At 40.1% G+C, this 10,450-nt stretch overlaps 1 protein-coding gene across 1 annotated transcript; it reads right to left on the bottom strand.

Annotated features, from left to right (window-relative positions):
- Positions 1–668: 668 nt before the first annotated feature.
- LOC114053710 (transmembrane protein 70, mitochondrial-like) lies at positions 669–10,420 on the bottom strand. The gene is made up of 3 exons (XM_027876840.1): positions 10,090–10,420; positions 8,646–8,751; positions 669–1,224 (listed from the first exon to the last, which is right to left on the bottom strand). The coding sequence occupies exons 1-3, from the start codon at positions 10,318–10,320 to the stop codon at positions 785–787; spliced, it is 777 nt and encodes a 258-aa protein (XP_027732641.1). The 5' UTR covers positions 10,321–10,420; the 3' UTR covers positions 669–784.
- Between the last annotated feature and the right edge of the window lie 30 nt (positions 10,421–10,450).

The raw sequence follows: 10,450 nt of genomic DNA, 5'->3' as shown, positions 1-10,450 counted from the left end.
TGAAGGTCTACAGAGCCGTTGTGCTGACCTCATTGTTGTACGCTTGTGAAACCTGGACAGTATACCAGTGCCATGCCAGGAAACTGAATCGCTTCTATTTGAATTATCTTAGGAAGATTCTGAAGATCACCTGCCAGGATAAGATACCAGACACTGAAGTCTTTTCTTGAACTAAACTGCCAAGCATTCAAACTCGACTTCAGAGAGTGCAGTTCCGATGGACTGGCCACACTGTTCTAATGCAAAATGTACACTTGCCAGAAAGACTATTTTATGGATAACTCACACAAGGCAAGTGTTCACATGGTGATCAGAAGAAGCGACACAAGGACACTCTCAAAGTCTCTCTTAAGAACTTTGGAATTGATCATGTATGTCACATGCGAGACACTGGCACAGGACCGCTCAGTATGGTATGCCCTCATCAAAGAAAGTGCTGTGCTCTATGAGTAAAGCAGAATTGAAGCAGCTCAAAAGAAACTCTAGATGCACAAATTTAAATAATCCACCCCAAATGCTCACATGGACGATTGTGCCCAACCTGTGGCAGAGCACTCCAAGCTTGTATTGGTCTGATCAGGCACAGTCGGACACACTCTAACTTGACTCTAGCATAGTGATGTCATTTTGGTCCTCTTCAAGAATGAAGGACAACAACCAATCAACCATTTTAAAAGTAAGATACTAACAATAAAAAGATAATTTATTACCTTACAATGATACAAAAAGCATACAGTTGAATAGGTGCATAACAGCAAAGAGGGTCACATTTATCTTCTCCATGCTATTTATTTTCATAGGATTCTTCAATGTCAAAAGTAAAAGGCTTGTCATAGCCCATAAGATGGTTATAATCTTGAGGATGTGGAAAAAGCATTGGATTAACAAGCATTGATTTTGTTTTTGCATAAAATGAGGTAAATATACTTTTGATATCTGGAACCTTTACATCATTCTGATGAAACACTGTTCTCTTTTCTAAAAGAGCAACATTATAAGTAATAGCTGTGTAAGTGTCTGTCTTGGCTTCATGGTACAATCGAACCACATATCCCTTTGTAATAAAGTGAAGCAGCATAGGAGTAATTAATGTAAAAGTTCCCAAAGCACCAAAAAACGCAATTTTCAGAGGCAGACTTCCAAATTCAATATTAGTTTGTCCAAACATGTATGGGAGTAATGCAAGGCTGAGCAGGCTTGTCGAATAAGAGAAACATTTTACACCTGAATTTGTAAAAAAGAGCAAAAATTGGTTAGTGTTTTTCTAAGGCACAAAGTAATCAATTTATCCCACTCATTTTCAATTGTTCATCTTATATGACAAAAATTGCCTAAGAGCTTATTCATCATTAAGGATTCAAATTATTATAGGATCTAAGTTAATAATAAAAAATTAAGAAATTAAGAAATAAAAATTGGTTTTATCATTTTATCAAACAGAATTCTACTAAACAGCACTCATATATCTAAAGTATCCAAAGTAAAGATCTTAAGCTACTTTGAGACCTCAAAGTAATTGCCCCTGAATTACCAGATATTAAATTATTCCTGAGAGTTATTTCTGTGTGTGTGTGGGTATGTTAAGTGTATTGCAAAGCATATTATCATTTTTTGGAAGAAACAGACTTCTCAATTCTATAATCATACTCAATAACAGATAATTACTATAGTTAAACTACAGGATCTTTTGGATTATGCACTAGCTTGCAATTTCACATTTCAATAATTTTAATACTAAATAAAATATTCTACCCATACCAATATTAATGTACTTGTATATTCATCGTAGGAGAATGGAACAAAGAAAGAAAAATAGGCAAATCATCACAAGCTTTGAGGGAAGGTTCTCAGTGGCAAGATAGGTGAGGCCAAAGTTAAGTCTACCAAACCAAAATGTGCCTGAAGCATAGTATTTAATAAATGCTTTTTTTCATTCGTTCATCCATTCAAAATGGGGGAGGAGGGGTAGGAGATCTCTAATGTGCAAAACATTATATCTAGGATCTTATAACTTCTATTAGTTCAAAACCCCTCAACTCATTAACTGTTCATTCAAGTGCTTGACTCCCTAGAGACTACTTTAGGTACTCATATTTATTTTTATAACTACTCATTACTCCTAATAGACAGTAGTTATGGTCAGTCTTTCTCTTCAGCTTCAAACTTACGATCATTCTATGACAATGTTCTGACACAAATGGATTAAAGAGTGCTGGCATGCAAATTAAAGAGAAACATTCTTACTAGGCTTACTTAAATTTCAATTAGGATTTCCAGACCTTTTCCATACTTGGGCTTCTTTATATCTCTATAACTGAGATATAAAATACAATTATCTCTCTAGAACTCAGTTTTCATCCTCATCCCTCTAATGAGACAGTTCTAACACCAAAGACTTCCTAATTGCCAATGTCAATGGTGTTTTCCAGTCCTCACTTTTTTCAATTTCCTTATATTTTATAACACTGGTACATTGTTCTTCCTTGGCTTCAGATACCATATTTTCCCCAGTTCACTTCTTACTTCTTCAAAACCTTCTCTAGCTCTTTATCTTCTTCCCAACCCATTTGTATTTGTGTTTCTTAAGGGTCTGTCCTTGGCCCACTCTTTCCCAAGACATCAACCATCACATGTATGCAGCAGACTTCCACATCTTTACCTCTAGTCCTGAGCTCTCTTCTGGGATCCAGATCTATATCTTCAACTGCCTATAGCACATCTCTACAAGTACCTCAAACTCAACATGTCCAAAACCAAACTCATTTATCTTTGGCCATGACCCTGCTTTTCCTTCTGAATCTACAATTTCTGTCTATAGCAACAACATTAATTGTGTTTCCCATGTACACAACCCTGGTGCTACCTTTGACTCTTCCTCTTATATCCCATCAGTTAACATGTCCTATTAATGCTACTCCCAATTCTCTTGAATTCATCTCTACTTTTCCATTCCAAATACCACTACCCTGGCACAAGCCTTCTTAGCAGTCCAAAGGACTTTTCATAGGGCCCAAAAATATGTTTGTGATGTTACCTTTTTTCTCAGTTTTGAATTGTGTGCTTCATAGCCCTTATATCTTCTTATGTTTATACAACTCAAAAACATATTACCTGATCCTCCTGATATGAATGATAAGTCTTAATTTTTACCTGTGTTGTAATACTTGGTCTCTATAGGTCCATTTCCTAGGAGTATTGAACCAATACCCTTTGACTGAATCCAAACTTCACAGAACAAATCCCCTTAATAAAAGGATTTGTTCTATAAAACTTGGACTCAGTCAAAAGCTCGCACCCAAGGACCTAGAAGGCCACATGTGGCCTCGAGGATGCAGGTTCCCTATCCCTGGATATATGGATGCATTTGTGCCAACTCATGATGCTACAAATACAATATTTATTAAGTATTTATTGCATGCAAAGGATTGTGCACCAGGGAAGGGACAAGTTTAGATACAGCACAATTTCTTCCCTCAGGGAACTTAGATCTAATAAAGGGATGAGACACCAACACAGAGAGCTATACACAATATTATATGCGTGCATTAGTTATGTAAAATCTAAAAAAGAGGGTCATTTGCAACTGAAAACGGAGGTATGGAAACCCAGAAAAAACTTCGGTGGCATTTGAGTTAGGCACGTGTGTGTGTGTGTGTGTGTGTGTGTGTGTGTGTGTGTGTATGTTGCAGGGAGAGCAGACAGACTCAAACATATGATTTTTCTGGTGTAGAGAGCTTGCAATGAGGAAATTTCCTCCACCAACATAAATCAACAACTACTATAGAATGTGCAGTTCTATTAAGTGCCTACGACACTTAAGAGTTTAAATAACACATATTCTTTCATGTATCCTTTGCCCAACAGATAGCCTAACATGATACATTAGTACTTAGTTGTATATTCTATCTGAGAGACGTATTGGCCTAACCAAGGTACACTCTCATTTCTACCTACTTCAATTATTGCAATAGCAGTAACACAGATCTTCCCATCTTCACTCTTTTTCCCCCACTATAATCTATACTCAACCAGAAAAATCTTTCTTAGATATACATCTGGTCAAGTAATTTCTATGTTCAAAAATCTTCAGTGACTCCCTATTGTGTGAGATAGATGAAGTTTCCTCGGTACTAAAACTTATAAATCCCCTCTGTACCCCCAAAGCAGTAAAACTTGCAAGAGGTAACCTGTGCTCCAATTCCTCTAGCAAGGTTAAAACGTCGAAAGACTGCTAACTTAACCGCCTTTGTCTCCGGGTAGAACTTCTAAATGGTTATCAAAAGTCTTCCCGATCCTTTGTCTCTAGGCAAATATTTCCAAATAAGGATATTATGTACTAAGGTTCTTAGAAAGCAGCGTTTAGATTGTGCACCCTGAAACCCAGCCAATGGGAAGAAGGGCTCAGGAATGGGGAGGAGTTATCGCTTTAGGAGTATAAAACTTTGTTCCCCACTAACAGACTTTGCACTCCCTGGCTGTCGCTGCTCAAGTGATGAGGGCTATGCCGTTTCTCATGAGAAAGAATAAAACCTTTTCTGATCTCTGACTCAGCCTCTGAACTTCTAATTCTAGTGTGGCCATTGCCCCACACACTATTGTCTATGAAGTAAAGGTTAAGGTTATCTTTCTTGGAATCAAAAACCTCTACAATCTGGTACCAACCAGACTTTCTAATCTTATCTCACATTGCTTTCCTCCATACTCTAGTCAGATTGGACCACACTCTCTGCCCCTAAACACACATTGCTACATAAATACTTTTGTTCACACTGTTCCTTCAGCTTAGAATTGTCCTTCTTCCCCATCTTTCCTGAATTTCTACTCATCCTTTTTAAAGTCCAACTCAAATACAAGACTTTCCCTTTAAATTTTTCCTGGGTACCCACACTCATATCCTTCCCTTTTGCTGACTACAAAACAGAGGTATATCACCATCTATCCCTATATTTTGTACAGAAACATCAAAACAAGACATTAAATAATATCTGGAAAGGTTTTGAATTTTGATATTTAATATATTGCCCATTTACATCTCCATGATAAAACATCAGGATTCACCCACCCAAAAAAAGTGATTACTATAAGCATGTAATTACCTGGAAAGTATCTGAAAGGACTGTTTTAAAAATATATTTACAAAAATCATATTTCCACCTTTATGGCTCCATGTTCTAATACCATACTGCTGTAGTACACCCACACTATGATCTCCAATCTCTTGATTCCTCAATTCTCTCCCAGGCTATCAACCTGGCACTAACCACTCTTTCTTCTTTTCCCCATCGTGGCCCCTTGATGAACCAACTCAAAACTACACTGTCCTCCTTTCTTGAATTCCTAGCCCCTTTATCATATCACTGATTATGCCCCACCAAGCCTCAGCCTTGGATCACTCCCACCATTAACCATCTTCACTCCTACACACATGCTGCTGAACAAAGATGAAGAAAATCATACAACTGTTCCTATTGAGTCCACTACAATTAGTGTTACAAAATCTCAACTGGCCCCTTACTGCTACTATGCAATCCTACTATAACTCCCTCATCAATTCACTATCCCAGTCTTCACTGCAGTTCTTGCAAGCCTTTTCTTCCCTCCTCAAACTTCCCTTGGCTCCTACTCCCCCACCCTCTCAGATGAGGTTCTTACCTCTAATTTCACAAAAAAAAAAAAAAAAAACTGAGGCCATTTGCCACGAGCTCACTCTTTTCCCTTCTTCCTCATCTCACATCACACTGATGTCTCTTCTTCCATTATCTCTCCCTTCACCCCATCTCACATGATGAGGTGCCTTTACTCCTCACCAAAGCCACCCTCTTCCTGGTCAATTAACTCCATTCCATCCGTCTCCTCCACTAGATTACTCTCTGTCATCCTCACTCTATCACTTATTTTTAATTGCTCCCTGTCTACTGCCTTCTTCTCTACTGCCTATAAGGTCTTCCCATCCTCAAAAAAAACCCTCACTTAATCCTTCTATCTCCACAGTCATCCTAGATCTCTCCTGTCCTTTGTGGTTAAACTACTTAAAAAGACTTTCTACATCAAGTGTCTCCACTTTAATCTCCTCTCACTCTCTTAACTCCTTAAAATCCAGCTTCTGACTTCATCATTCCACCAAAACTGTTCTCTCCAAAGTTTATCAATGATGCCTTAACTGCTAAATCCAATTGCATCTTTCTCAGTCTACATTCTCCTTGTCCTCTCTGCAGCCTTTGATACTGCTGTTCATATTCTCCTTGATATTCTCTTCTCTGTAGGTTTGCAGAACACTACTTACTCTGTCCTGGAGGTCTTCCTACCTGACTGCTCCTTCTCAGTCTCCTTTGCTGGATCCTCATCCACAAAACATCCTCTAAGCTTAAGTATCCCACAGAGTTCTGTCCTGGGCCCTCTTCTCTTCTTCCTCTACTACTTCACTAGGTGATCTCATAAGCTCTCAGGGATTTCATTAGCATCTCTACATTGACGATTTTCAAATTTAGCTATCCTGACCTAACCTCTCCACTAACTTCCAATCTTGTATCTCTGTCTTTCAGACATCTCAACCTAGAAATCCAGTAAACATCTTAAACTCAACATCTTCAAAACAGAACTAGGTATCTTTCCCCCTAACCCTATCCCTTCACCCTCAACTTCCCTATTGCTGTAGAGGGCAACAACATCCTCCCAGTCCCTTAGGCTCCCAATCTAAGTGTCATTCTCAATTCCTTACTATCTCTGACCCCCATATCCAATCTGCTGCCAAGACCTGTCAGATATCACCTTTGTAACATCTCTGTAATAGACTCTCTTCTCTCCCCTAACACTGCCACCACTGATATGCATACCCTCATTACTTCATAGCTGGAATACACAATAACCTGCTGGTGGGTCTGCCTGCCTCAAGCTTCTCTCCACTCCAATCCATTCTCCATTCATCAACTAAAGTAATTTTCCTAAAGTAAAAGTCCAACCATATCACCCTCCTAGTCAATAAACTCTAGTGGCTTCCTATTGATTCCAGGATCAAATACAAAATTTGTTTCACATTCAAAACCTTTCATAACATACTCTGCCCCCCTTTTGCCTTGCCAGTCCTCTTACATTTTATTTCTCACCTTGTATTCTTCCCAGTGACACTGGCCTCTTTACTGTTCCTCAAACAAGACAATTGGCTGTTGGATCCAGGCATTTTCTCTGACTGTCCCTCATGCCTGGAATGCTCTTCTTTCTCATCTCCACTTGGTTTCTTTAAGTCCCAACTAAAGCCCCATCGTCTACATGAAGCCTTTCCCAACCTCTCTTAATTCTGGTGCCTTCCTTATTTCCTATTTATTGTGTAATGTAGCTTGTTTGTATACATGCGTTTGTTGTCTCCCCAATTAGATTGTTAGCTCCTTGAGGGCAGACCCTGTCTTTTACCTCTGTCTGTATCCCCATAGCTTCCACAGTACCTAGGCACATAGGTGCTTAATAGATGTTTACTAAGAAGCCCTTAATATCTAGCCCCAGTTGCTGTATTAACCAGTAATTGGTCTATCTCTAGTTTCTCCCCTCTTTAATTCTTCCTCCATGCAACTGTCAAAGAGATATTACTAAAGCACAGGTCTTAGGAACACCTAGCACAGAGTTTTGTACACAGTAGGTGCTTAATAAATGCCTGCTGATTGATTGCTGACTGACTACATCGCCGCTTGACTCAAAAAGCTCCAGTATCTCCCTACTGTCATTAGGAGAGAGTACAAACTACTACTGCTCTTGACAATCTGGTTCTAGCTTACCTTTCCAGGCTTATTAGACAATGATACCCTTCACGAATTCTACATTCTGGCTAAATTGGTCTGCTCCCTAATCCTCATATACAACATTCTAATTCTAGCATTCAAGCCTTTTCACAGGCTATCCCCCCATGCTTGGAATGTACTTGCTCATTACCTTTACCTCTTAGAATCCCTAGCTCTTTTCAAAGTTCAGTTCAAGTCTCATGCTTACCTCAAGGAAACTAGATGGTGCAATGGACGGAGCACCAGAGTTGGAATCGGGAAGATATGAGTTTAAATTCAGCCTCAGACACTGACTAGCTGTGTAATCCTGGGCAAATCACATAACCTCTGTCTGCCTCAATTGCCTCATAAATATAAAATATTTTAAAATATAAAACAGAGATCATAGAAGCATCTACCTCAAAGGGTTGCTGTGAGGATCAAATGAGATAATATTTGTAAAGTGTTTAGCACAGGTCAAGGCACGGAGTAGGTACTTAATAAATACTTATTCCCTTCCCTTTCCTTGCCCCCTTCCTTTTCTCTACCTAAGACCTTTTCTGATCCCTACAGCTACTAGCGCCACATCCCCAAATTGCTTTGTATATATATTTACTTGTGTGCCTGTTTCCCTTGATAGAATGCAAGTTCTTTCAGACTAAGGACTGTTTTCATTTTTGGTTTTACATACCCTGAACTTAATATAGTGCTTGACACACAAAATAGATGCTTATTAAGTGATTTAAAAAAATAAAACTAAAAACTTTACAAATCTTAAAAAACATAGATTTAAACCAGCACCTTATTCCATTCCTATCAACAGTCCTCTCTAAGCAATGGGATGAAGAAAGAGTACCTAAATTACAAATAATCAAAATCCCAATTCTAATCACATACCAAATACTGCTCTTGCCATATTCCCTGTATAAATCAGTCTTCCATCTTCTGATCGTTCAGGATGGGCACAAGTATGAATACATCTAACACATTCACCAGAAGCTCCCTAATGGATTAGAACACATTGTAATGTTACACAATTTTTAAAAACCGTTCATACTAACTAGCCATTTTGGAAGAGCTTTTCATTATTTTAAGTGTTTTTCAAAGTTCTCCCCAAAAACTTGCTTAATCACTATAACAAATATCTGTAAGAAACAGAATTTGAGGTGAATTTTCAAAAAAGAAAGAAGGAAGTTCAACACCTACAAGAACAGGGTAATAATCCAAATATAAGGGCACCTACAAAACCCAGATTATGATCAAAAAATCAAGAGGGACATGAAATGATCGTCCTTTAAATTCTAGTTGTAAATAGCTGTATCTTCCTTATTTGTAAGTGAAAAAAGCAAATTAGAAATGTCAAACTACCAAAAATAAGTATCTTGTTACTGGTTTTGAATAGAAGGGAAACAACTTTCCTAAAGGCCTTGAAAATACAATAGATAGATCCTATGTTTCATAATCATCTTATCATCTCTTTTACTTGACACTGTTTTAAATTTCAGGAAAACGGGAGGCTGCAGCACATTACGGCAATGACTTTTCTTGATAAGAAAAACTGAAATATAATCAGGGAAGCCCATTTCCTATGACTGTAAGATTAAATTTAAAATCTCTCCAAAATCTAAATCTTGCCCTAGTTCCCTATTATTTAACCCTTTACCTCCCAATCCAATTAGAATAAATCCAATTGTAGCACCTTAGAGGAGGTAAGGGTACATCTGTACAGATGAACTTTCATACAATGGAATTCCTGGAAATGGAAATCATTAATTAGAAAATAGAACTATGGTATGAAAACCAGAGTAGAGGAGTTCTACTCCCCCTAGTTCTGGGCCCAAATTGTTTTAAAATTCTGCTTTCTGGCCTGTGCACTCAACTGTCAAAAAAGCAGGACGGAGGGAGGAGGCGAGACACAGTGGAGAGAAGTCTGTATGGCTTCGGGATTTATTTCTACGGATCTGAAAAGTCTTTGAACCACAATAAGAAAACAATTTCTAAGTCACACGTGGGTCCCAAGGGCAACAGATGGCAAAGGAGTAAACAGTCCCGCCTCCAGGGTCATCCTCTAATCTAATCCGCTGGATTTTACCGACACGTGTCCGGCTGACGTCAGACCCGGGGCCCCACGAGGCCTTCCACGCCTATAAACCTGACTCTCACGTTTGCGGCTCCCATGGCCTCTTTTTTTTTTTTTTAAAGCGCTGATCTAGCTGATAATGGGAACAACCCCAGGCCCCCGTGTACTCCCGGAACCTCCCCCCTCCCCCTCCCCCTTCCCCTCCCCCTTCCCCTCCCTCTCCTCTCCTCCCATCCCGGGCCAAGATGCCGGAGGCGGCACCTGTTCTCGGCGGGGCGCCCGGAGGGCGAGGCCTCGCGCCGATCCCGGGGGTGCTGCGAGTGCGCTCCGATCGCTGCCTGCGCGCGCGCGGTTGAGGCCAGAAGACTCCCGGGGATCTCGAGCGGCCCAGCGACTCCGCAGCGCCGCCGCTGCCCACGGTCTAATCCTCGTCCCGCCGCCGCCGAGCCGCAGCCGGGGGGCCCACTGGCCGCTGACCGCTAGGAGCAACATCTCCCTTGCTCTGAGTGAATGCGGGCAACTTCGGAACCGCGGCCCCGCAGCGGCCTGGTGTCACCAGCAAAGACACCCCCTCGGCCCGCGCTTTCCCTCCGCCTTCTGATCCCTCAGCATAGCGATTGGC

Source organism: Vombatus ursinus, unplaced genomic scaffold, assembly GCF_900497805.2.
Source record: "Vombatus ursinus unplaced genomic scaffold, bare-nosed wombat genome assembly UNPS02014812.1, whole genome shotgun sequence".
Taxonomy (NCBI): domain Eukaryota; kingdom Metazoa; phylum Chordata; class Mammalia; order Diprotodontia; family Vombatidae; genus Vombatus; species Vombatus ursinus.
The sequence above is the reverse complement of the archived record's forward strand: the minus strand, read 5'-3'. Positions and strand labels throughout refer to the sequence as shown.

Coding starts and splice junctions, on each gene's coding strand:
- LOC114053710 (XM_027876840.1), bottom strand. CDS start 10,320: ATGTTGCTCCTAGCGGTCAGCGGCCAGTGGGCCCCCCGGCTGCGGCTC. Junction 8,752..10,089: donor GGGCGCCCCGCCGAGAACAG/GTGCCGCCTCCG, acceptor CTAATCCATTAG/GGAGCTTCTGGTGAATGTGT. Junction 1,225..8,645: donor TATGGCAAGAGCAGTATTTG/GTATGTGATTAG, acceptor TTACAAATTCAG/GTGTAAAATGTTTCTCTTAT.